The sequence below is a fragment of the Equus quagga genome, chromosome 6, assembly GCF_021613505.1.
Source record: "Equus quagga isolate Etosha38 chromosome 6, UCLA_HA_Equagga_1.0, whole genome shotgun sequence".
NCBI classification, from domain to species: Eukaryota; Metazoa; Chordata; class Mammalia; order Perissodactyla; family Equidae; genus Equus; species Equus quagga.
The window spans coordinates 36,931,885-36,959,029 of NC_060272.1; the positions used below are offsets into that span (position 1 = coordinate 36,931,885).

At 40.0% G+C, this 27,145-nt stretch overlaps 1 protein-coding gene and 1 long non-coding RNA gene across 3 annotated transcripts in view; one reads left to right on the forward strand and one right to left on the reverse strand.

Moving 5' to 3' along the window:
- Window positions 1-24,949, reverse strand: LOC124241148 (uncharacterized). 2 transcript variants are annotated; one of them, XR_006889122.1, is made up of 4 exons: window positions 24,825-24,949; window positions 7,187-7,395; window positions 503-628; window positions 1-363 (listed from the first exon to the last, which is right to left on the reverse strand). It is a non-coding gene; the product is annotated as an uncharacterized LOC124241148 (long non-coding RNA). The 2 variants fall into 2 exon arrangements; XR_006889123.1 differs by lacking the exon at window positions 24,825-24,949 and adding an exon at window positions 22,905-22,964.
- The window catches only part of DACH1 (dachshund family transcription factor 1), a 413,471-nt gene continuing 409,880 nt past the window's right edge, over window positions 23,555-27,145 (forward strand). Inside the window, exon 1 of the mRNA XM_046664761.1 lies at window positions 23,555-25,038. Coding sequence (XP_046520717.1) covers window positions 24,185-25,038 — 854 coding nt within the window. The 5' untranslated portion in view covers window positions 23,555-24,184. The remainder of the gene's footprint in view (window positions 25,039-27,145) is intronic.

The following is a 27,145-nucleotide window of genomic DNA, read 5'->3' on the forward strand; positions in this document are numbered from 1 at the left end:
TACTCTCGCTCTAATTCTTATTTTTATTTATGGTTAGATTTTTCTCATGATTTCCACCCTTTGCTGGTTTGATTTCACTCCATTCTGCTTTCTTCTTTCATGTTGCAGTGAGTTAGGACTCTTTTTATGTCATGAGGGCCAAGAGAGCAAAGTGGAACAGCACAAACAACAAAGTAGGTTTATTAGCCCCAGTCATCGGAAGTCCAGAGATAGAGGAGGCTCCGTGGTTGCCAGATTTAGTGTGGACTGTTTCCTTCTTTCTGCTCCACTTTCTGGGATATCTGCTTCATCTCAAGGATCCTCTTCAACAGGACTGCAGAGTGTCTGCCAGAACCAATCAGGACCACATTCCCCCACTGCCACCTGCAGAGAAAGTGAGTCTGTACTTCTGTCTGTCTCAGCATTCCAAATGAGAATGCCAAGATTCTTTGTACCCCTAAAGTGCATGCCCACCACCCCTGGACACGTGACAGTGACCGGAGGAGTAAAAGAATGTGCTTACTGGCTTCAGGCGACTGAGGACTTGTTGCTGGGGAGCAGTCAGCACTCCGCAAAGTACCTGGGCTACTGAAGAAGGGGGGCGGGGGAATGCCTGCAGACCCACCACAGTATGACTCATTCTCACATCCTGTGAATGAAATGCAGAAATATTTAAAAATTATTAAAGATTATATTGGCACAAAAGACAAGTGAAACTTTTTGAGTCTAAACAATGACTGATAACGTGGGAGTAAATGTTAAAGAAATTATTGTTATTTTTAAAAGGAAAGGGGGCTAAAATTCTAGATGTTTTCAAAAAATATGTAAAATATAGAATAAAGGGATTTGTCATCAAAAAATTACATTGGGAAGTGTGAAACAATTATGGTTGCAGGTGGAATATTTCAACTAGAATTCTAGTACTTTATGTGGAATGCTTGACCATACAACCTTTTAATTGCCTAATTTAGAAATCTTGGAAAAGAGTAATAATATTTGGATAAAGGATGTCATACAGAACACAAAAAATGACTCTCATCTATCTTCTTCTTGTCATAGAATGAGAAACTAAGATGCTTGAGAAAGCAGAGTTTGTATCCACAAAGAAATATCGTATCTACTCCATCAGTGATTTCAATCTTTATGTCTAGCAGAGGAACACTTTCTTCTAATAATGTGGGATAAATAAAAAGAACATGCAAGTCAAAGAAAGTTACTCCGCTTCAACTGAGATAGAAAATCCTGAATAATTTCCTACTCTTATTCTCCTCCTTCTGGCAATTATATCACTCCACTTATATTTGTAATTAAAGTAGGAAGAGCACTAATGTGGAAGGCAGTAGACATCCGAAAATCTGGATTCTCATTTCAAATTTATTAGTACATCCCCTTGGAAAAGTCACTTAAGTTAGACTTTCCTTACCCAGTTTCAAGGAACCAGGCTCTTAGACTGATCTCAAAATTCATTCATTTGGTTAAAATATTAAAATCTCAGATGTTACATATAAATGTGTACCTCCAGCCTCTGCCTCTGGCATTATAGAGAACCAAGTACCCAGAGCAACCCTTTGAAAACAAGTAAAAATTCTGGATAAACTAATTTTTAAAAATTTTCTTAAACATATTCATTAACTGGTGAAAAAGGAAGATGTTCTGAGATCAGTAACTGTATGAAAAGGGGAATTTGAGCTAGAAGCAGAGCCTTGAAACCTCTTTAGCCTGAGGGCATTTAAATATCCAGATAAACTTTAGCTTCAAGTTGAGGACTCTGCTGCCTTCTTCCTGTGTCCCTGCCCTCCGCTTGTGGAACATGGCCAAGATGGAAACAGTGAGGGAGTCAAGGAAGTGGTGGTACGTTTAGGGTTCAAAGAAGTGTCAGAGATTGGTGGGGTTGAGGATTGAGAATGCAGTGAGCCCAGAAGGTGGTGATGGGGCTCTGGTCAGCTAAGCAGTCAACCAATGGAGGAGGCCTGGCAGGGCCACGTTCTGAGGAGACAGCAGAAAGGCCAAGATCAAGGAGGTAGCCAGCATGTTTGGGATATTGGTTACATATAAGAAGATTGAACAAAGAAGTAAGTATATTGAGGGTAACGGAAGTTAGATTTCTCACTTTTGGAAACACAGAAAGTAGGGAATCTAGGCTAGAATGAACATGACATTATTAGATTGGAATTGGAAATATTGTATCAACTCATAAGGTAGATTAGATAGATGATAGATAGATAGATAGGTGATAGAAAGAAATAGATATAGGAACATAAATCCATGTGTGACACACACAAATATTCTTCCTATTTTTTTATTTATAATTATGTATATACATTCATACATTCCTTATTTTATTTGTTAGAAGAAATGAGACATACATAGCAATGAGCACATTGAGCATCCAGATCTTGATTTCTATATACGATCTTCCACAAAATACTGGGCTCCTTGGAGAAAAGACTAATTGCAGGACTGGGGCATGAAGAGCACAATATGGACCTAGATATTGTGCCAAAAATGAAGGAACTCCCAAAGAATGATAGTGGCGTATCAAAATGACAGGAGCCAGCTGGAATAGGTTCAACCAACCAAATCTGGGCTAATTTCAACATGAAAATAGCAATAATAAATGGATCCACATGATTTAAATAAATAAAGTAATAAATAAATAATTTGGGAAGAAGAAAAACCTCCTTCTTACACTGAAATGACAACTTGTCTATGTAGAAGGAATAATGGAAATAGATGAACACTATTTGGCAACCATCACAGTGCTGACTGACTCAGGTAAGTCATGAATGGTTATTAAAAGGCAAGGGAAGAAAATAGAAAATTTAAAAAGTAATACAAATAAAACCACAAAATAAGATGAAAGATCTAAATGCAAAAATATTAGTGATTACAATGTATATAAATGGACTAAGTGACCCTTTAAAAGAAAAAGTGTATCTAACTGGATTTAAAATAAATGCTGCTCCTCTAAATGGATTAAAGACTGAAACTTAAGACCTAAAACTATAAAACTCCTAAAAGAAAACATAAAAGAAAAGCTTCAGGACATTTGACTTGTCAATGATTTCTTAGATATGACACCAAAAGCACAGACAAAAAGACTAAAAAATAGACAAATGAGACTATGTCAACCTTAAAAACTGTGCAGCAAAGGAAACAGTCAATAGAATGAAAGGCAATCTATAGGACAGGAGAAAATATTTGCAAACGATGTATGTTAATATCCAGAATATATAAAGAGCTCCTACAACTCAACAAGAAAAAAAAAAACCTGATTAAAATATGGCCAAAGGACTTGAATAGACACTTCTTCAAAGAAGATAAACAAATGGCCAATACACATATGAAAACGTTCAACATCATTAATTATCAGGGGAATATAAAGAAAACCCCAATGAGAATATCATCTCACATCCTTTAGGATAGTCATTATGAGAAAAAAAAGGAAATAAGTGCTGGTTAGAATGTAGAGAATCGGAACTCTTTTGCACGATTGGTAGAAATGTAAAATGGTGCATCCACTATGGGAAGAACTGTGAAGCTTCCTCAAAAAATTAAAAATATTGGGGCTGGCCCCATGGCCGAGTGGTTAAGTTCATGCATTCCGCTTTGGAGGCCCAGGGTTTGGCCAGTTCGCATCCTGGACGCAGACATGGCACCGCTCATTAGGCCATGTTGAGGCAGCGTCCCACATACCACAACTAGAAGGACCCACAACTAAAATATACAACTATGTACTGGGAGGATTTGGGGAGAAAAAGCAGAAAAAAAATTTAAAATATAGATTACATGGTATATCTACTTGGATAAAGCCAAAGAACTGAAAGCAGGATCTCAGAGATATTTGTACACCCATGTTCGCTGCAGTGTTATTTAACATAGCCAAGATGTGGAAGCAACCTAAATGTCCATCAACTGATGAATGGATAAAGAAAATGTGGTATAAAGCCCAGACATAGTCTACTTCTGCCTATGTGATGTGGGGCTCGATGGGAACAGAAACTGAGCTGCTCTGAAGACGGAGGGGAGATGAGAGTCTAGGGATGGGAATGGAGCAGCTATTTTAACGCTGTCATGTTGAAGATGCTTCTGTCTAATGGTATAAATCTCTCAGTGGAGACCTCAAGTAAAGAAGTTTCAGCGTTCTCATGTAAAAGTAAAACCACAACATCTACCAAGCACACAGAGGAGTCATACAAAGAGTGTGTATGTAAAGCAGGCAACATTGCCTACAGCTCGTGAGAATGAAGGCAACATTTTGTTTCTCTAGTTGACAAAATTGCAAACAGAGTAATCTTTGAACAAGAAAGTAATCAAACTGGGTCTTGAGGATTAAATATAAGGAGGAGACAACTGCCCAGCCCAGTCTAGCAGGGGACCAGGAGATTGTGATCTGCAGGCCTAGTGCTATATGAAACAGAGAGGAATCACTCAGGTCCACAAAAATACTGCTGGCCTCCCCCTATCTGGGGGAAGATTTTCACTGTTTTTTCTTAAAAGGGGAAAAATAAAACTTTTCGCTAGAGTTTCATGTATGGTGTTTCTGGTTTGCTGTGTTTTTGTGGCTTTTTTTTTTGCCTAAGTTTAGTAAAATTCTAGGTAATTCTCATTTCTTAAGATGAATTTGATCTTTTTTTTTTTTTTTTGAGGAAGATTAGCCCTGAGCTAACTGCTGCCAATCCTCCTCTTTTTTCTGAGGAAGACTGGCCCTAAGCTAACATCTGTGCCCATCTTCCTCTACTTTATATGTGGGACGCCTACCACAGCATGGCTTGCCAAGCTGTGCCACGTCCGCACCCGGGATCCAAACCTGTGAACCCCAGGCTGCCGAAGCGGAACATGTGCACTTAACTGCTGCACCACTGGGCCAGCCCTGACCTTGATCATTCTTAAAGGATCTTTTTTATGTTTTATAAAGGATTAGAAAATTTGATTAGTCAAAACTTAAATAAATATTATTAAGTATTACTTGGCTATCACATATATTGAGTGGTGTACCTTTATTTATTACAGAATCTGAATTTATGTTTTCCAAATAAGTTTCATTTCCACCTGTTTGCAGTTATTTAGCATCCCCTCCATATTTAAGTCCTACTGGTACTGAGTGCATACCAAAGACTTTGGAAAAATTTTTACTTTAAAATAATAACGTTAAATATTATATTCCCTAATTAAAAACGTGGCATATACATACAATGGAACATTATTCATCATTTAAAAAGAAATAAATCCTGTCATATGCTACAACATGGATGAATCCTGAGGACATTATGCCAAGTAAAATAAGCCAGTCACAAAAAGACAAACACTGTATGATTCCACTTATCTGAAGTCTGTAAAGCAGTCAAACTCATAGAAATAGAAAGGAGGGTGGTTACCAGAGGCTGGAGGCAGGGGAAAATGGAGAGTTGTTGTTTACAGGCATAGAGTTTCAGTTTGGAAAGATGAAAAAGTTCTAGAGATCTGTTACTTAACAATGTCCTGTAGTTAACACGACTGTACTGTACACTTAAAAATGATTAAGGTGGTAAATTTTAGGTTATGTATATTTTATCACAATTTTTTTTTTTTAAAGATTGGCACCTGGGCTAACAACTGTTGCCAATCTTCCTCTCTGTTTTTTTTTTTTCTGCTTTATCTCCCCAAACCCCCCGTGTACACAGTTGTATATCTTAGTTGCAGGTCCTTCTAGTTGTGGGATGTGGGACGCCACCTCAACGTGGCCTGACGAGAAGTGCCATGTCCGTGCCCAGGATCCGAACCCTGGGCCGCCGCAGCAAAGCACACGAACTTAACCACTCGGCCACGGAGCCAGCCCCTATTTTATCACAATTTTTAAAAAATCAATTAGTACCATAAAAATAAAGTGGCTCCATACTGTTTCTAGGAGACACCCTAAAATGTAAGGACATTGAAAATATAAAATAAATCATAAGGATTATAACAGGTGAATCATAAACAAATTAAAACTCAGATGTGTTTATAAAAATCTATTAGATAGAATAGACTTAAGGAAAAATGCATTATCAGAGAAAATGATAGTCTCTTAAAAATGATAAACATTTTCATTCACCAGAAAGACATAAGAATCCTAACCTTGTATCACCTAACAAAAGAACCTCAAATTCTTTAAAGCTAGAGTTGACATAAGTATAAGAACTAGATTAATCCACATACTGGGAGATTTTAGCACAGTTCTCACAATAATGATATAAATCGTGTAGTCAAGTAAGCAGTACTATTATGAAAGCTTGAACCACAAAATTAACAACATTATATTAAAGAAGCAGATAAAATACAGAAACCAATTACATCACAATTGTGGAGTATACTTTCTTTTTAGGCACACGTAAAAAACTTAAGAATCCTGATTAAGGTTGTACTAGGCAAAGCACTACTCCAAGGATTCTTCAGCCTTGGTACTATTGACATTTTGGTCCAGATAATTCTTTGCTGAGAGGGATAATCCTGGGCATTGCAGGATATTTAGCAGCATTCCTGGCCTCTACCCACTAGATGCCAGTAGCAACACCCTTTGCCCACCTCTCCCCACTTGTCTATCTTGGCTCTTAAACCCATCAACATCCACTGTATTAAAGACTTAGATATATAAAGGAAGAAACAAAATTTTAGAAAAAGATAAGAGCAATTTTGTGTTCTTAGGGTAAGAAAAATTCCTTATGCAAGACACAGAAAGAGAAATCTATAAAGAATGAAACAGGAATTTGACTGTATTAAGAAAAAGAGAAATCTATAAATAAAAATAAGAATTTGACTATATTAAAATTAGAAAAGTCTGTTCATCAAAAACTATCACAAAGAGCATGAAAATATAAGCCACAGACTGAGGGAAATATATTTCCAACACATATAACTGCCAAAGGATTCAGAATATATAAATAAATTCTATACATCAAAAAGAAAAGCATAAATGGTGCAATTTTTTAATGGGCAAAAGAGCAGACACCTGACAGAAGAAGAAAATCCAAATGGCCAAAAAGCATATGAGAAAATACTCAGTCTTAGTAATAAGGAAGTGTAAATTAAAACTGCATTTGGTTTCCATTTCATACCCACCTGACTGGCCAAACTACAAAAGTTTTAGAATATCAGGTGTTGGGAAGGATGTGGAACAATTTCACCCTATTTAATCCATTTGAAGATGTGTACACCCTATTATTATGCAAATCTACTCCTAGGTATATACCTTGGTGTCTTAGTCTGCTCAGGATACCGTAATAAAATCATAGGTTTCGTGGCTTAAACAACAGATATTTGTTTCTCATAGTTCTGGAGGCTGGCAAGTCCAAGATCAAGGTGCTGGCTGATTGAGTTTTTGGTGAGAGCTCCTTTCCTGGCTTGCAGACAACCACCTTCTTGCTGTGTCTTCACATGGCCTTTCCTTGATGTGTGTTCCTGGAGAGGGAGAGAAGGATGTCTCTCTCTTCCACTTCTCATAAAGCCACCAACTCTATCAGATTAAGACCCCACCTTAGTGATTTTATTTATTCTTAATTACCTCCTAAAAGATCTTATCTCCAAAAACAGTTACATTGGGGGGTTAAGACCTCAACATATGAATTTTCGGAGACGCAATTCAGGTCATAGTACTTTTTTTTTTGTATATGTCTGTTAGTAACATGTACAAGAATACCCACAGCCAACACAACTGCCTGGTGAAACCCTAGCCCAACCGATATGCTAATCACCAGACACATAATGAAACCACTGTAGACCGTACAACCCACCTGAGCTGACCTAGACGAGTAGTACCATCCCAGCCTTCCCACTAAAGCACAAAATAAATGAAATAGTGATTTTTTTTAAGTCACAAAGTTCTGGGTTGTACTGTTATACAGAAAAATCTAACTGATATAGTAGACTAGGTATTCTAAAGCCTCTGAATTTATGTATACTTCAAATTTACATTGTATGTATATGTGCCTTTTTCTAGGATTATCTAGGACAAAATCCCCCACTCTCTAGCTGGTGAGATGAAAAAATGAGATACAAACCCATTCAAAATTTAAATTGTCCAAGGTGAAAATAGCAATTGAAGGCAATAATTTTAACGAATTTCACAGACATTGTACTAGTAGCTAAATAGTAGATAAAATAAAAGATAAAAAGAGGGAAAGCATTTAGGCTCATATTATCAGGCAAGTTATTAACGAAGAGGTAGAATATAATTATTTAAATAATTTATTCTTTAATATTTCGTTCATTCAAAATTTGGTCATTCAGGTGAAGTTTAATCTGTGTCTTAAAGAAAGCAAAGTTCACCTTGAGGATTGTTATATGTTAAGCATCATGCTCAGTGATAATTAAAAGATGATTGAGATCTATTCTGTACCATTAATGAAGACAGACATAAGGCATAACAAATAAAATAGAGATATACACAGGATAATGTGATAGCATAGATATGAGATAGTTTGCTTTTTTGCAGGTTTGGAGAATGTTTCTTGGAGAGACGTCCTGATGGATGAGACAGAGTTACCGAAGCAAATAAATATTGGAAGAGGTAGTTATAAGCAAAAAGCCAGACATGAAATAACAGTATTAATAGCAATAGGTCATTAATTTTTCAACGAATATTGTACACCTTCTATATACCAATCACTATACTAGACAGAGAATACCATAAGGAATAAAATAGAAATGTTCTGAAAGAAGTTATTACCAGTAGAGATAGTCATACAATAAAAAAGTATACAACCCAATGTAAAATTACCAGCTATGAATAATACCATGAAGGAAAAGAACAGAGAACTGTTCTAAGTGTAATGAGAAGCAATGGAAGTATTTTCGCCAGAAGAGTAAGATAATTTAATTTACAAATTTGGCACTTTAGACTTTCAGAAATAAAAATTATGCATGAGAGTATTTGAATACAAAACAAGGGAGGTAGAGAAGGTCGTCTAGGTCATGCTCAGTATTACCTTGGACTTCATCCTGAAAGTGAAGACGTGCCATTGAAGAATTTTAAGTATGTGAACTGTATGACCAGATTTATATTGAAGATACACAAGTTCCAGTGTGGATGTGGAAATAATGTGGATGGATGAAGGGTGAGACTGGGAAAGGGAGTGAGCTAGGAGGCTCTAGCAACAGTCCAGGCAAGAAAAGGTGAATACTGGACAAGTTTAAATTTCCTGTTGCAATAGAAGGAGTGTTATTAGGCAATATGGATCTGGTACATGAGGAGTTGGTTCTAAAATTTGAAGAAGTTTTAGAATTATCACCGAGAGGAAGGAGAGATGGAGCTGATCAAGGACACGTAAAAAAGATTGTTGAGCGGCCCTCCTTTGGGATAGGAGATCATATATTTTTCATAGTTGTAGAGCGGGCATCTGCTGATTTGCCTGTCTAGCACTCCTCAAGCCTTCATCTGGAAAAGTCTACCCTGTCTAGAAAATTTGTCAGCCCTCAGACTAAGCATATGCCTCAAGTGTGATCAGCAATGCTCTTAAATTACTCTGCCTCGTTGGCTACAGTGATTGATCTGTGAATGGATATCTGTCTCAACCTGAACCAATCCTAAAACCTGAGTGATCAGTGATAACTAACATATTCAGAACCAGCCACTATGCAAAGTCTTTTATATTCACTTATTTAGTCATCATAACAATGCAGTTAAGTAGGTACTATTGACATCTCCCCTTTTTCAGATAAGGAAATTGAGGCCCAGAGATATAAACTTGTCCCAGGTCATACACAGACCAGGTTTTCAATTCTAGGTGTCTTTCTTCACAACCTACACCTTCTTAACCACTGCCTAACATTGCCCTGGACATGTTTATTCACCCAGAAATGTTTATCTGTCCCAAAGTAACCCAACCAGAGCCCTTTCTTGGATTTCTGACCTTAGGTATCAAGTAAGCTAATCTCAATCTATCTTTGGGGGTGCAGTTAGAAGCACTGAGCATGGTTACTGCTAGGCACCATGAATCCTGCTGTATGGAAGAAGCCAGACTGAAAAACTGAGGAAGAGATCCCCAAAACTGTGTCTTCAGAGATCAGAGACAACATGAGGCGGTATTGAATCTGTGGTTGCAGTCATCTCTGAGACTAACTGGAGCCTTGACCTCCTATTAATGTGATGATGTGAGCTTATTCAGCACCCTTTCTGGATAAACTAGCTTAAATTTAAAGCTTGTAACTAAGAGTCATGAGTAATTAAGGATACCAATCTGCATAGCTGTGAGAGAGTCTTTAGCAATGCTCAGTCATCCAGAGTGAACACAGACTGCTGTGTTAGTCCTGGTTGGGGATTCAACAGGCAGCTGTGTTAGAAAAACAGGGACCCAAATAAGTTGAGCATGTGAAAGACAGTCAGATGGGAAAAGAAGTGCAACCGGAAGGGAGTACATCATAGTGGAAAAGAAAGCAGGCCTAGGGGTAGACTGGGCAAGTAACATAACCTCTCAACCTTCAGTTTCCTTATTTTTGTTCTGGGATAATAACAATTGCCTTTCCTTCTCATGTGTTGTAAGAATTAAATGAGATAATCTATGTACGCTATTTAATGCAGTGCCTAGCATATAGTAATTGCTCTATAAATACTGCCATTGAGGTCTATACCTGGTGCTATGGGAATACAGATTCACAGAGAAGGGATGTCTGCGCTGGTATTAAAGGACAAATGCAGTCAGATAGGTAAAAGGAAGCAGATATTCCCTTCTCATACGCTCCAAGCCTACTTATCCCCTAACTTGCAATGCAGGTGACAGCTTCTTCTACACACATTCCATAGGGGCTGGAGTCATAGTCCAAAACATGTAAATAGATGGCTTCAGTGGGAAGCTCGAGGTAATATGCAAAGTCAATAAAGACCAAAAATTAAATCCAAAATGCTGTTAAGCATTTAAATTTTAGGTTTTTCTTTGCAACCAAAATGCTTAATTATTAAAACATTAATATACATATGATTGCATCATCACTGATGAAACTTCTCCTGCCTGTAACAAATGTGATTTCAGCTTGTACTTTGGTAATGAGTGATGAAGAAATTTCCAGATGGAAAGGTTTAATTTGTGAGATTTTCCCTAGTCTGTTCACATTGGCTTTAACTTCCATTTTAAATTACAGAGAGAATTCCCAAAATTTCAAATAGCCCCAAGAGATCTGGTGAAATAGCTAATCTCTTTCTATGAGCATGCTAACAAAAGCAATTTCTTACGAAGCTATATGCTACCCAGTGGGACTGATAATGAATCTGCATTATGGTAACCTTTATAAGAAGGGAAGATAAGAAGACCTTTTGGGGAGGTATATTTATTAGGTGGTGAATGTGTCTCTCCGCTTGTAGATTCTTCTGTTTAGATCCACTTTTCACTCAACTATGCCAAGACCTTCTGTTTTTCTGCTTTCAGTAACTTGTCTGAATTTATAATACTCACCCTATTATGTACCACAATGTCAGTAAATATCAAACACCAATGTGCCGTACAACTTTCTCTGTGTTCAATTTCTCTCTTTTTGAAAAGGCACTAGATTTACATAGTCGATTGTGGGCTTTATCCTAATTTCCCTCTAGGATTTATAAAGACTTCAAACTGTGTTAACACAGAGCACTGTGATTGTTTGTTTATAAACTGGAAAGGAGGGAAAATGACTTGTGTGTTGTCACCCAGATAGAAAGAAACAGCATTTACTGGAAGTCTCCTACAGAGGGCACCTTCACCTTATTGGAAACCCAACTGAAAGAGAAACTCAGGGGTTACCAGAGAAGTGACTAAACCTTAAAGTCAGAAGCACTCACTTGCTTTTGCTCACCAGTTTTCTTCTCTATGGTATGTTTGTTATCTTATCTTTAATGGAAAAGAACTGGCACCCTCTGTATAATCATTCATAGATGTGGGCCAGTAACACTACCTTATTATGATGTTCAGCCTGCTTGTGGGTGAGCTAGAGACAGCTGTTCATATTACTTAACAGGCAACAGATCGATGAAAGGAAGGGAAGGACAAGTTTTGAGCTGCCTTTTTGCAACAATGTCCTTTATACAACAGAGGATATTTTTAAAGCATTGTATTGGAAAACAAAGGCTAATAATAAAGTAAATGTTTACAAAACAAACTCTGCTGTGTTGTTATGATTAGTAAGTGCTTTTAGACTAAAATTACTTAAATGGAAGCAAAAAGTAAATATTTTTGGATACCAAAAATACCATGAGTTATAGACTACAAATCTAAAGAAGTAATTACTATTTAGAAAATTCTGAAAGTAGGCATGTGAGTGTGTGTGTGTCCATGGGTGTGTGTAAAGCAATTCCTTGAAACTGTTTCTGTGTAGCTAAACTATAAAGAGACATTTTAGCAATCATATCATTAAAATAAAAGATTATCAAACTGTAAAAATATAAGTACATTTTCATAGGAAACATTCTCTTTAAAAATGTTCAGCATAAGTGCCATACACATCTAGAGGCCTTCAAATACAGCATTACTTACTTTAATGTCGATTTTGAATGTCTTATGATGACTAATAATATTAGCATGCATAAATCCAGTGTGTATGAACATCACTTTGCACATTTACATTTGACAATTCCTGATCGGGAGGCTTCTTTTGGATATTCAACAAGTAGTAATCAGATTATTAGAACATTTTGGCTAAGAAAACTGAAATGTCAAGAAACTGAAGATGATTACTGCTGAATACTAAGGTCAAAAGAAACATTGAAGACATGAATTTCTCTCTCTACATTTGTATATAAAATACTATTTGTTTAGTTGATGAATGCTCCATCTAATACCTATTTACAATGAATCTTATCAATTATAGATTACTAATTCTGTATTTTCATATTCTATGCTTAGAATTAATTAAACTCCTAATTGCTACTACTAGCATATAGCATTTGGGAACATTTTTGCTTTCTTTTAAATTCAACTTGAAATAGACTACAAATAAGTGTAAATGCATTTTAGCTATTAAAATTAGTTTGATCCTATGTCTTTTTTTAAGCTTTATTCAGTCAAGTTCTAAAGTCTCCTATTAGGATCAAAATGTTCAGACTATTGCACATTTTAATTCTTCTTTAGTAATAACTATCATCAATTTGTCAATCAAATCACTTACATAAAAATATAACATAGAACCACCTGGTAAGCATGTACTGAAATTTATGCACATGCTGTTATCAATGTGTTTCAAAATCAGCTAAATTAGTTTCTGTGGGAAAAATACCCATTTTCTTGTTCAGCTGAGTTGATTGCCTTGTCCTAGAAAATGCCTAGAGTAAGGCCCCAATCCACCTGCCCAGGCGTCTCCCTCTCATTGTTGACATTTCCTAGTGCTCAGTGGTCTCTCCCACTTTGTTGCATTCCAGAGCTCAAGGCGCTTCTTTGAAGACACAGGCCATTCAAGCCTTCTCTACTTTGCAGCTTCCATCTAAAGGGAGAGTAAATGAAAAAGCCACACAGTTCAGACTATTTAAATGGGGCAGCAGGAGGGCATGCTATGGCTCTGTTGGGAATAGCTGTGAGTGATTCCCGAATCATCTCTTGGAAAAGAAATAGAAAGTGAGCTTTCTTGAAATCAGGATGAAAAAGGATAGGAGAAAGAGGCTGAATAGTCCCCTATGGAAAAGCAAACTAAAGCTGGTAAGAGACTACGGAAAAGTAATGTGTTTACACAGTCAACTGCTGGTTTAATGCCAGAGTTTGCAAAGGACTTCAACAGGTGACTTTTACTGGTGGATGCTCTCATTTTTTAACCAAAGGAAACCAGAGATAGTCACAAAAGTCAAGGAGCCCCAGGGGTTTTTGCAGTTTGACTAAGTTTTGATATCACATACCGGTTCAGTATTTCTCAGGATCTCAAAATCTTGCCCTTGAAATAACAGTATTTCCCCAACTCTTTTTCAAGACTCTCCATCCTCATCATGCTGCATTGTAGCACATGAGCGCAAACATCTAAGCAGCCACTGAGAACACATCAGTAGCTCTGTTAGAGCTTATGGAAATTCATTATACAGTGGTAGAAAAAGGCAGAGAACCATGAATCTAGATCCACCTGTGCCAGTCTATTATTTTTATAGTTCCTTTACATATGAAATGAAAAAAATTCCCCTGCTCACCTCAAAAAGGTCTCCTTCAAGGATAGCTGGGGGAAAAAATTCAGTGAGGACTTGAGTTTAATACCTGGCTTAAGCCTCAACTAGCTGTGAGTATAAGGGGAAGTCTTCATATTTTGTTAATTGTCAGTTTCCTCTTTTGCAAGATAAAGGATGATATATAAGGATGAATCAAATGGGCTGGTAGTGAAAGGGTGCCTACACTTCCATGCTGGGAATGTCTCTGAGATTGTCTCTGAGCTCTCAGGGAAGGATCTGAGAACAATTTGTGATGTCTGGCATCCTCATCGCATGGGGAAATGGCAGGATGAGATCTGCAGTCCTAGGATTAAATAATCTTCTAGGCTCCCCTAACACACAATTTCAATGAAGTTAAGGCAGTAAGACTCAACTGAGAGAATGTATATGAAAGTCTGATCAGGATGAGTATCTTTTTCTTCTCTACATCCTCAGCAATGAGTATACTGTCAGTACACACACAAAAAGTATGCTTTGTATAACAGAGAATGTTATGTCCATTAAAGTGATGGTGGTTAAAGTAAAGACTGTACAAATTGTTGCACATGCCTCCTTCTTACTCACATTTGGGAGGTAGAATTTCACAAACAAACCTACCTGTCCTCATCATCTGTAGCAGCACTTCAGAGTACAGCCTCACATATTTTCAGTCTTGGTGAAGACTCAACCCTCCCCAGTGGCTCCTTGGACGACTAAGAAGATTCTTTCTGTACCAGTGTCAGATATGAGCTTTTGTTATGGGTCTATGATTCTCTTTTCCAGCTCTTTGAAACCCAATTTACTAGCATCTCTGGATTTTTGCCTTGAGAGTTTTCCTAAATTAGCAGTACATTACAACAGAAATGAGCATATGTAAAATTTTGTTAGTCTTTAATATCCTGGTCTGAATCAAACAACACATGACTTGGAGAATGAGCAGTTTACACAATTTGGGGACGAAGGGAATGGATGGCATAACATAAAAGCAATTTTAATTACCCAGCTGACATTTATTGAGCACCCAGCAAGTGTTAGGCATTATACTAGCTATCCAAAAAGAGTAGAAATTACTTGAGACCACCTGAAGAGAAACATATCAACAAGTAGAAAAGCATAAGACAATTACCTCACCCATTGGAATGCATGGTGAAAGTTATTACCACACATAGGGATAAATCAGCAAAGATTCCTGGATGTGCTGAATCTTCAGCCAATCAGTAAATCAAAAATCCTGACATATAGGAAACTGTCCCTTTCTTAGTTTCTTCTCTAAACATACAAGTGAAGATATGCTGGACATGTGCATGAACTGAACTCTGATTAAAAAACTAAAATGACTGTATGGCATATGAGGAAGGCACATGCCTGAGGATGGCAACAGTGCAAACTCTCCCCAAGTGCCTGTATACTCAGAGCCTGTATGTTGATTAACTTGATCAACAATGAAAAGCGCTATGAAGAATGTGATTTTTTTTTTTATTTTTTATTTTTGCTGAGGAAGATTCGCCCTGAGCTAACATCTGCTGCCAGTCTTCCTCTTTTGGTATGTGAGCCACTGCTACAGCATGGCCACTGACAGAGGAGTGGTATAGGTCCATGCCTGGGAACGAACCCCAGCCGCTGAAATGGAGCACGCTGAACTTAACCACTAGGCCACCAGGGCTGGCCCAGAAAGTGATTTCTAATGTAACACCCTGCCAGTATCTCACAGTCCTCTCTTGAAAACTGGAGGCGTGAGGGGTTGATCTGGCAAAATCTGTTCAAGTAAAAAATTAACAACAACTTAGAACCTGGCATAGATATTATTAATAGACAGTTGTGTTACTATTTGTACTGGTCATTTTTAAAACAGTCAATTTCTAAGTTTAAAATGGGCCAAGTACATTCTCAGAGCCATGGTGTTCAACATTTTCCATTTCATTGTTAAAAAATGCACTTTTGTTTCAAGATGTAACCTTTGCTGAAGCATAGGGCTGAAACAATCACAACAAAACACCTCCCCCTTAAAACTAGTACTTCAGAGGCCTGTTAAATCAAAAGAAAAATTCTTTCTCTCCTCCCCAGTTCCACGGCCCTCAGGATTTTAAATGGTAATGACCAGTTCATTTGAGAAAATGGCATTTTAGTGCTTCCCTTCACAAGCTCTTAAGGCGTATAAGGTGTCTCTTTCCCAGGGATGTGCACCTCCTTTTGTTTTCTGGCATTACTGGAACTGACCTGGCATGGATCACTGGGTGAGCAGGCAATCTTAAACACTTCTCATATAAATTACTGGTTCCTTTCCAAGTGCAATTGCTCACAGGGTAATACACCATTTTACAACTCTGATAGCAAAGTCTCTTCGTTCTGCTGGGTTCCACACCCCCTCAGGAAATGAACAGACAAAAAGACTGATGGAGATGTGAACCTCAGAAATGTACAATCTGGTTCAACCTCAAGTATATACAGAGTGGGCAATTTGAGATCCTTCAGTTCTCCTATTTCCTTCTTTTACTCCTCTCAAATCTTCTTTTCTTGCTTCAAAAGCCGTCAACAGGAACAAAAATATCACAATAGCATCCTCCACATATGTGGACACTATAGAAAACAAAGCAGTAATAATTGTGGACGTCTACGAAAATACCTTTTTCAAAATTTTCCAGAAAAGAAAATAATGCTCACATTTTATGATCTATATTTACTAGGTAGAAACGACACATCTTGCTTCCATGCAAATGAGGCTTATCATTGATTGAGCTCTCCAAGATTCACTAGATGTTAATGATGGCCACATTTTCCAAACCAATGTCTTTTTTCCCATGAACTCTAACGACAAGGTGTGTTTTTACTGACAGTTGACTCGGATCAGAGCCTGCAGTATTGTATTTCAGGTTGTGGCTCTGTAAAACCCTGTAACTTTCTTTGAAGTTAAACAGTGTCAATCTGTTTCCATGTCTGAATAACTCTTAGAAGAGCCTGTCTGACCCAAGTCAACTCAGTGAAACATACTATTTCCCCATAATTGATGTTCCAAATGAATGTCCTTTCATAATAAAATGTGCTGGAAAACAAAACAGCTTTGCATCCGGCACAAGTTGCATCATAATTAAATTTTATTTTATCCCATCGAGGCATGCTAAATGTTGAGCAAAATATAATTTTAAGTAATTTGTTTGTATTCTTATCTGTAGGAGTTGGAAATTAACAGCGTTGCTAGTTTGCGTTTACTGTTAAGCCTGGAGAGCAGAGAGATTGCTTTGCAAACATTACAGTTATTATGTCTGCAGTTGGTACTCTTTGTATAAATTATTGATCAGCCAGCTTATTTTTCTTTCTGCTTAATGGATATTATAGCATAGCCGTTTACAACGCTATAGTTAAGGTTGTGTCAGCACTTCCATTATAATAAACCCTCTGTTACAGGGGGTTTATAACTTGTTGTAAAAATTTGCTCTGGGCTGAAACTTGACATACAAGATCTCAGGCTGGAAGGTGGCAATTGTTATTCTTTCAACTTTTAAAAAAATCTCTTTGTTCTGAAGGGCAATAAATAAATAAACAGTTTAGTCTTTTCTAACAATCCTTGAAATTTCTGACTTCAAATAGAACAATTTTTGTAGGCTATTTGCTGGACAATGACCTCTTCTTTTATTTAATAAAGCAAAGAGAAAGAAAAAGGACCAAGATAATAAGTTAAAACAACAACAACAAAGCAGACAGTGAATCAATAGGAGCTTTTATAGTTTAACACATTTCTCCTAACATTACAAAATTATACGCTAATTTATGTTTCAATAGTAAATATGTGTTTATACTACATAGGACTTCTCCCAACCCCCATTCCCAACTATGTATCTCTTAGCAATTCATATGTTTTAATACAGGTTTTCTTTAGAGTAAAATGAGATTTTGGTTATTTAAAGAGAAAGTAGCATGAGAATTAGAAAATGCCACATATGAAAATGTACAATCAAAGGTAGAATATTTACTAGAAAACTAGGGATTTAAATACCTGCCTGACTTTTTGAACTTATTTCAATCTGGTCTGCCATTCCTCTCACAATGGCCCAATTTAAGAGATGAAGGGAGTTAATCTCAATTTATATTATTCTTGTTGCTGCTTCCTTTTACATTCCAACTTTAAAATGATCTCACTGTGTTTGTTTTTTTATCGAATATTTGGCTGTGCAACTCTCAGTACCAGCCCACAGATGGAATTAGGCTACTTACACTGGAAGTAAGTACTGATGGGTAAGTATAACTAAATTATCAGGGAGAATTGACTGCTTCTCATGGAAATGATATAGCTTGGGGTCAGAAAAACAATTCCACGATAATTTCTTTCTTTGTAACTATTCTTCTCTTTGCTACTATCCTCTCTCCCCTGACAGAGGTTTAGAGATTTCTTAAAATATGCTCCATAACAAGAAAAGTATTTTCAGCCACAGGTTACCTTCATTCTGAACCAGGAGAAAAGGAAGTGAGGATAGAAGAGAGGGAGGGAGGAACAGTGGTGCCAAATTGTGCCATTTGTCTCTGAGATCTATGTAAACACGAATGTGAACAGAAAATTACTGGATGTGTTCAGGCAGCATATATATAGTGAACACACTTCCATGCTGTAAAACAAGTCAGAGTTGTTTATAACCATTTTAACCACTTCTTTGTTAAGAATGGAAGTTTGTAATATAAAGTTAGAGTGCTTCAAGTTACAGTGTGTTCACCTTCAGCTCCCTACCTTCTATCCTTTGGATAATGTATCACCAAGCTCTCTGCGCCTGATTAGAGAATGTATCAGTGAGATAAAAGTCTTATTCCTTGTGCTGCAGGAGAGGCAGGGGACTGGAAAAGAGAGGGAGACTGTGGAAGTGCGAGTCACTAAAAGTCAGAAGTTGGAACCCTAAGTGGGGAGGTCAGAGACGGAATGTGTAAAAGTAGAGAAGTCTTTGCTTAAGGCAGCCGAGGTTTATCTGCTGAGCTGATTGGTGAGACCATGTGTCTGAGTTAAAAAGGCTTGAGAGAGTTACTTGGCATAATTTCTCCATCTTCAATGATTTACTACTGAAGTGCAAACATCAATTTTGGACTCTCTCCTGAGAAATGTTTAACAAAGTCAGTGAACTACTGGTACCCTGATATCTTTCTAGATTTGCCAAACTCGGATAGGTCTTTAATAAACCTCTGCCTGAAGTTCATCTCAGTTTTTTTTTTCTATTAAGGAAACAGGTCCATTAGTAAATATGCAGATGTAAAAATGTCCTTCCCCTTTACTTCTCCGTTGTGATCTATCTTAGAATTGTTCAGAAGTGCACTCTATTGTTAAAGCTATTTGTGCCGGGTGTGCTAATGCACTCTTTGATTGAGTGAATTAGCAGTCATAACAATCTGGCAGTCTGGCCATAGAAGTGTGCTCAAATTGATTTGTGTTATGGCTGGACTGGAAAATCTAGTGTTAGTTGTTTTTTGCCCTGGGGCATTGTTTGTACCAAACTCTACTTTTCATTTAATTTTCCAATACATTTTGAAAGATTGAAATGCTTGTGATCAACATTTGATCCACTTGCATTATTTAAAAAAAAATTCTGAAAGTAATTTCAGATTCCAAAAAACCTTGCTTTCAATTAGAGTAAACATAATTAGAGTGACGTCGTGCTCGGAATGGTAAATCTCCCTTTGAATCTATTAAGCATGTTATCTCCTTGTCCTGTCACTGAAAGGAATTCAGCATAGATCTGAAGTATACATCTGTATTTTTCTGTTCATGCTTCTAAGAGAACTTGGGAAAAAATTAAAAGAACAAAATTGTAATGAATCTTTTCTTGTTGCCCTTTCTGCATCTGCCCAAATTGTTTCTGTTTCACTTAGTGATGCTATAAAAAGAGAATACTCAAAGCGTTCAGGAAATTTCGAGATATTCAAGAAACACATTCCAATATGTACTACCTTTAAGTTACTCAATCATTTTAGTTTTTTATACTCTATGAAATATACATTTTCAATCTTTCTTTCAAATAACTGTTATCAATGGCTATATTGAAACTCTGAAGATTTAAAGACATGACTTATCCTGGCTTTGTCAATATTTGTATCTTTCTTACAATCTTCTACTTTGCACTCATTTACCAGAATTATAATGCAGCATGAATAAAGCTAAAAAATGACTATTGATTACAGAGAAAGCTTTGTGAAATCATTTAGTCAGTTTCCCCACTTGAGAAATCAGTGAATAAAATAGGTCAATAGATGAGGATGGAATGGATGTAATACAGTGCTATGCTTCCCTGGGTTATAAAAAGGGTCAAAAATAAATCCCCATAGAATTCATGTTTTTAGACTCATAAAATAAAAGGATACTTACCAAATCCCAACTATAAGTCCACCTTTCTACAGATCTATTCTTCTTTTTTAAACCACAGGTTTTGAAAGCATGTTTTTTATGTTTCTCTGTTTCAATAAAAGCATTTCCTTGTCACTGCCCCTTTTAACCAAACAGGATGCCCTCATCATCGGGCTAAAGTGCCTGTTGTCATCCAGGTATTCACCGGGACTTTTGCTGCAACAGCTACTCTGTATTTTCTTACTGTCTCCTGCAACCTTACAGCTCTTCTCAAAGCTGCATTTCATACTGCACTGAACTCTGTATCCTGGGCCGATTTTTGTTAATAGACGGTGAGATCTGAGACCACGCTCTCTATTAGTTCCCATTCATAGGAATATCGTCGGGGGCACGGAGGAAGGGGGAGGGGAGGGGAGGGGCCAGGAGGGGGCAGAGGGAGGGAAGAAAATACCTTCCCTGAACTGGTACAAGCTCAGCTTCAAACGATATCCTAGGAAAGAAATTAAAGACTTCTTAATTAGTGCAGCAATTAAGCTTTCTTGGTAGCATTTTAATCAGCACAGGCCCTATCAAAGGACAAACAGAACGATTTGCAGGTCTTTGAATTTTAAACAGTCTTATTGATTTCAGCACAATACGTCTTCACAAAACACAGGGAGAATTTTCTAATATCAGTTACAGTACTTTGAGTTTTGCTTATGCAAATTGAGTGCAGGTTGGAGAAGATGAGGTGGAGGGAGAGCATCTGAAACAATCAGAAATGTAAAAACAATAAACAAATAAGACAAAAGCTTTGAAAGCTAAAGATGCAATGGAAAGAGTGAAAATTTCAAATGTCGCTAGAGTTGATTTATCTGTTGCTGTTAAACACTGTTTGCCTTAATCATTGGTAACATTTCTCAAAAAAGAAAAAAAGGAGGAGAGAAAGAAATCAAAATTTTTTGAGACTTTGCTTTCTTACAGATTTTAATTTGCATTAGATGCTTTTTCTCATCCTATTGTTTGATCAAGGGGGTAAGTGGTAGTTCCTAGAAATGGTTTAGAGACCTGAGGAGGGGGGTTAAGTGGGGAAGAAGCTCCCATTCAGGTGGGGGCAGACACCCCAAGCCCTGCTTCTGAATGGAGCTTGTGTGCTGGGAGGCACAGGTTTCCCAGCAGAAAATTTGGAGTTTGCTTTGAAGTAGGTTGGGATTATGGCTTAGTCAGCTATCATTACTTCTTGTCTGTGGCTTCCGAATGTGGCAGGTATTGGGTGAGTGACAGTTTAAGGAAATGTGAGAGATGAGAATGCTAAGGGCCGATTTTCAGCATTTAAATCCAATTTTATTCATTTGGGGGTCTAGAAATTAAAATGAAGAAACCGTAGTTTAGCGTTTTAAAGACTATTGGAATTTATTAAAGTTTTGCATGCAATTCCAAAATAAAATTAGTTTTTCAGGGCTTAATCATCTTCTTCCTCTCCTTTGCTCATTAACATAGTAATCTGGCATTTTTCAAAAAGGTAATATTTTCCAGAACATGTGTAAACACTTAAAGAAGTATTTTGATGTATGTAATATATATCAAATCCCTAATTTTAATTTTGGACAGATATGAGGAACGAAAAGTTAATATAAATTACTTTTGAATATATTAAAATACATTGGGTAACTAGGCCAAACAACTGTGTAAACTTTAGCTATGTTTGTAGAAGTTTACCTACTTTTTAGCAACAATCAATTTTTTGGATTCAAATTTCTGAATTTTGAAACCTCCTGATATAACTTGTGTCCCAAAAAGTTTAGCAGAAACTTACACAAATTACTCAACAATGTCATATTTGTCTGTAGATATTCCCTACCCCTTTTGACACCAAACTCCAAAAAGTCTAAAGAATTAAAATAATAAAGAGAATATGATAATAATTTCAACATCAAATCCCAGAAACTTCATTATGAAATTTCTCAAGACAGTGAACCCAACGTTAATAGTTTATTTTTGAAATCTGTCAAGTGCTAAAGCATTGTTTCTCTCTAGTGAAGTTAATGAACATGTGTAGACAGGTTTAAAGCCTAACTATTTAAGATTCCTGGAGATATAAACAGAGAACAGACTTGATCTATATTCAAATCATATATTGGTCAAAAATCCTTGAATAAATACCTCCATGCAACAAGTTAGAAAAGGGAAGAAAAGGAGAGAGGGAGGCAAAGAGGAAGAGAGGCAGTCTAAACTCAGCCTGACGTGGTTTTTAAGCAGAGTCGCCCTGTCTGCCTTTACAAGGCAGCTAGTGAACTTTGTTTTTCTTCTTTCAATTATTTGCAAAACACATTTTCACCGACAAACAGAAAAGAACTTGCCCAAAATACTGATACTTTTCAAATAGGAAAAAAATATTGTTATTCATGTAACACATTAGCAACTAGCCTTGGGTCTCAAAGGACGTGAGGATAGTTGGTTGCTGTGCAAGACAGGTGAATTAATTATAGAGTTTTCAGTAAGAAAAATCAGTGTTTTCTTGTTTTCCACTTTCTAAATCTTCAAGGGTACCTGATCTCTTCGAAGTCTGTTGGTATAACAGGCATTTCTGACCTGCCTTTGGGGAAGTTATTCTGAGCAATCCACATCAGGGCAAGCAATTCTTTCTTTCCACAATCTATGAGGAAATAAGGAACTGAATACAGAGCATTCCATTATTCCTAAGCGACTTCAAACTGACTTTTCCCCCACAACTTGAAAACTGTCCTGGAATTTTCAGTATCTTTATACAAATAAATAATTTAATAGGGAGATAAAAACAATGAGATGCATAAAACACACGCTTTGCTTACATGTAAATTTTCCTCAAAATACTCTCTTAATAATCACGAAGTGAGGGGATGTGTTTTCATTTATATCTCATTGCAAAAACGAACGGAAATATATCCTAAATCCTTGAAAGAGATCTCGGAGCGCTCTGGCTCCTCTTTAAGTTGGCAGGCGATTGCTTAGAAGGTTTTGGCAAAAAAATTACGAGTCGTCGCGGACGAAATGGAATTATTAGACACGCAATCTAACGGTAGGAGAAGAGAAATTGATCTCCCTCTCCTTTTCCGATCGCCACTTCTGCGTCCCCGCTTTTCCTCTCCGTCCCTCCCATAGTTTCTTTCCCTAACCTCCCCCACCCCTCCTCTTTTTCTTGCTCACTCGCTTTTCCTCTGTCTCGCGCTCTCGGAGTCTCTGCTCCGAGTTCCTGGTTGGATAATTTGGGTTAATACTAGTGAGTGAGGTTTTTGCGGCTTCAAAGGGTATTTCAAGTTTCCGGAGCTCCTCCCCTCTGCACCGTGTGACAACAACAACTCGTCCAGCCGGCAGCCTGCACTTTTCAGCTCATTTTCTCTCTGTCATTCCCCTCTCAATCTTTGATCAATGTACTTGCCAGGGAGAACCCAAGTCCTTCAAACCTCCTCCTTTTCACCTTCATCCTTAACTTTGTGCTAGAGCAGGACCCACACAACAACAGCAGACCCTCCCCCGCCCCCCCCCCCCCCCCCCTCCAAACCAGCCCCCGATCCCAGCCCCCGGAGAGGACTCGCATTTCGACTTGCGGGACACTTTTGTGCGTTTCTCTCCAGAGCGCCTCTCGCGCTCGCCCCTCCTGCACTCTCTCTTTCATACCCTCATCTCCTTTTTCCTCCTTCTCTGCCTTTCTTCTTCTCGTTCTCTCCTGGAGTTGTCGTTGTTGTTGTCCCCTAGCTCTTTCTCCCTCTTTTTTCCCCCTTCCCCTCCCCGGGGTGTGTGGCAACTTTTCCCCTCGCTTCTCCTCCTTCTGTTTCCCCTTATATGTGACCATGGCAGTGCCGGCGGCTTTGATCCCTCCGACCCAGCTGGTCCCCCCTCAACCCCCGATCTCCACGTCTGCTTCCTCCTCCGGCACCACCACCTCCACCTCCTCGGCGACCTCGTCTCCGGCTCCGTCCATCGGGCCCCCAGCGTCCTCAGGGCCAACTCTGTTCCGGCCGGAGCCCATCGCTTCGGCGGCGGCGGTGGCGGCCACAGTCACCTCCACCGGCGGCGGCGGCAGCGGAGGCGGCGGCGGCAGCGCGGGCAACGGAGGCGGCGGTGGCGGCGGCGGCGGCGGCGGCGGCGGCAGCAACTGCAACCCCAGCCTGGTGACCGCGAGCGGCGGCGGCGGCGGCAGCGGCGGCGGCGGCAGCATTAGCGCTGGCGGCGGCGGCGCCTCCAGCACCCCCATCAACGCGAGCACCGGCAGCAGCAGCAGCAGCAGCAGCAGTAGCAGCAGCAGCAGCAGCAGTAGCAGCAGCAGTAGCAGTAGCAGCAGCAGCTGCGGCCCCCTCCCCGGGAAACCCGTGTACTCGACCCCGTCCCCAGTGGAAAACACCCCCCAGAATAATGAGTGCAAAATGGTGGATCTGAGGGGGGCCAAAGTGGCTTCCTTCACGGTGGAGGGCTGCGAGCTGATCTGCCTACCCCAGGCTTTCGACCTGTTCCTGAAGCACTTGGTGGGGGGCTTGCACACGGTCTACACCAAGCTGAAGCGGCTGGAGATCACGCCGGTAGTGTGCAATGTGGAACAGGTTCGCATCCTGAGGGGACTGGGCGCCATCCAGCCCGGAGTGAACCGCTGCAAACTCATCTCCAGGAAGGACTTCGAGACCCTCTACAATGACTGCACCAACGCAAGGTAAAGAGCGGGGGGCAGCCTCCGCCACCCTGGGTCCCTCCCCAACCGCCTCCTTGCCCTTTCCTCACTCCCTTCCCAGCGCCGCTGGCTCAGCGCGCCCGCGAGCCGCGCGCCCCGGCGAGCGCGGCCCTCTCCTCCCTTTCCTCGGAGCAATCCAGCCGCTCTCGGCCGTCTGAGAAGTTGGCACCTCACCCTGCTCAGATCCTGCTCTTCCGGCCCGATCCGCCCCTTGCCCTCCTGGGTGCTGGGGCTTGGCAGCTGCGGGACGCGGGAACCCCAAGCCACGGGGCGGAGGGGGAGGGAAGGAGCAGGATGGTGCCGTAACAGGAGCCCCAGTCCCCGCCTGGGCCGCGCCCTGGTCTGGGGACCCCTCTCAGCGCCACTGACCTCGTGTGCGCTCCCTCGGACCCGGGTTCCACCGCAAGCCGCGGGGCCCGGGCGGGGCTGGTCTGCGGCGCCGAGCAGCGTCCCGGGGGCGGGAGAGGTCGTGACCCTGCCCGGCAAGGTTCGGGGAGCGCGAAGACGCGCTCCGGGTGAGGGGCCCGGGAGGAAGCCCAGGGAGTAGGCCACTTGGAGGTCGGGAGGGGGACGACCTCGGAGACTGAGAGGCCTGGGGCAATCTCGGGGGACCCGCAGCCAGTTCAGTCCCGAAGCCGCGAGAGAAAGCCCGCCGAGGGGAGGGGTCTGTGTGTGCGCGCATGTGTGCTTGTGTCCGCGTGTGAGCGTGTGCGTGTGCAAGGGAGATAAAGGGGTACATTTGCCCCAGGGCAGAGGTGAGGGGACCAGCAGGTTTCCTTCTGTAGGGGGAGGTGACCGCGTGCCTGACTCTTGGAAGCTGAACTGGAAAGATGGGGAAGGAAGACCACAGCTCGCTGCTCGCTCGCTCTCTCCAAACTGTTGTTTTTTCTTTTCTTTCTTTCTTTTCTCTTCTTCCTTTCTTTCTTTTTTTTCAAGGTTAGTAGCTCACGCAATAAGCAGGTGCAGGCTTTGCACTGGGATGCTCTGCGGACCTGAATATCCGGTGCCGTAGCTTCCCCAGTCCCGCAAAGCGCGCGAACCCTGGAGGCCGCGGGACCTGGAGCCCGGCCAGACCAGTTTTATGCTAATGAACGCTCACTGGGGGAGGATCGACCGAGAGGGGGCGGGAGTGGGGTAACTTGTCAGTTTCGGGGTGGAAATGATCAGTCCACCCGCTTTCATAGTTCCACCTTGTCCCCACCGTTCTCCGGAGAGGGAAAAGTTCAGAGATGCTGGGAGAAAGCAAGAAGGGAAAGTTGGAGACGAGAAGCGGGCGCGTGGGAACTGCGCGCAAAATTTGCGCGGAGGCTTCGGTAAACCTCCAAATAAGTTTAAAGACCGGGAGAAGGAACTGAGCTTTACTCTTTTAGGGTGGGTGCTTCTAGTAGAGCTAGGGCAACTGCGGTACGAAGCAAAGAGGAGGATGAGACCAGAAGGAAGCCGGGGTGAAAAAGCCCCTAGCCATTTCTTCCTTGAAAGACGACTCCTGACTAGTGACCCTGAAATGCTGTCTAACGAAAAAAGACTCAAACTCCAACTCAGCAAATGTCCTTTCCTGACCTAGCCAGAAACTCTTTCCCGTGTTTATTTGGCATTCTTTGTATGGAGGCATGGGTGTGTGTCTGGGTTTGAACCTTCATCTCTACTATTTTGGGGTGAATATCGAGAACGCGCGCGTGTGTGCGCGCGCGCGCGCGTGCCCAAGAGTATGGACAGGTGGCAGTAAAGACTGAGGGGGGATCTTGATCAGTAAACGTCATTTATGGATATAATCAGAGTACCTGGATGTACGGAAGATAAAATATTTGCCAAAAAATCTATTACTAAACTATCCGAATCAGGGCAGAAAATTGTTATGGAGTTGTTATAAAGAACGCTAGTGAAATTTGAAGCCAGTTCAGATATGTTATTATAAAATTGTCTACCCATCCAGTAAATTGGTGAAGCGCTACTGTTTTTTTCTTTAGTAATCAAACCACTGGGCTCTTGAATCCTCTTTGTGTGTTTCTTAACAGCATACGTTGTACTAGGTGATTAATGGCCATTTCACCTAACGCACAAAAAATTGCTAGAGAAAACTTCCTAAAAT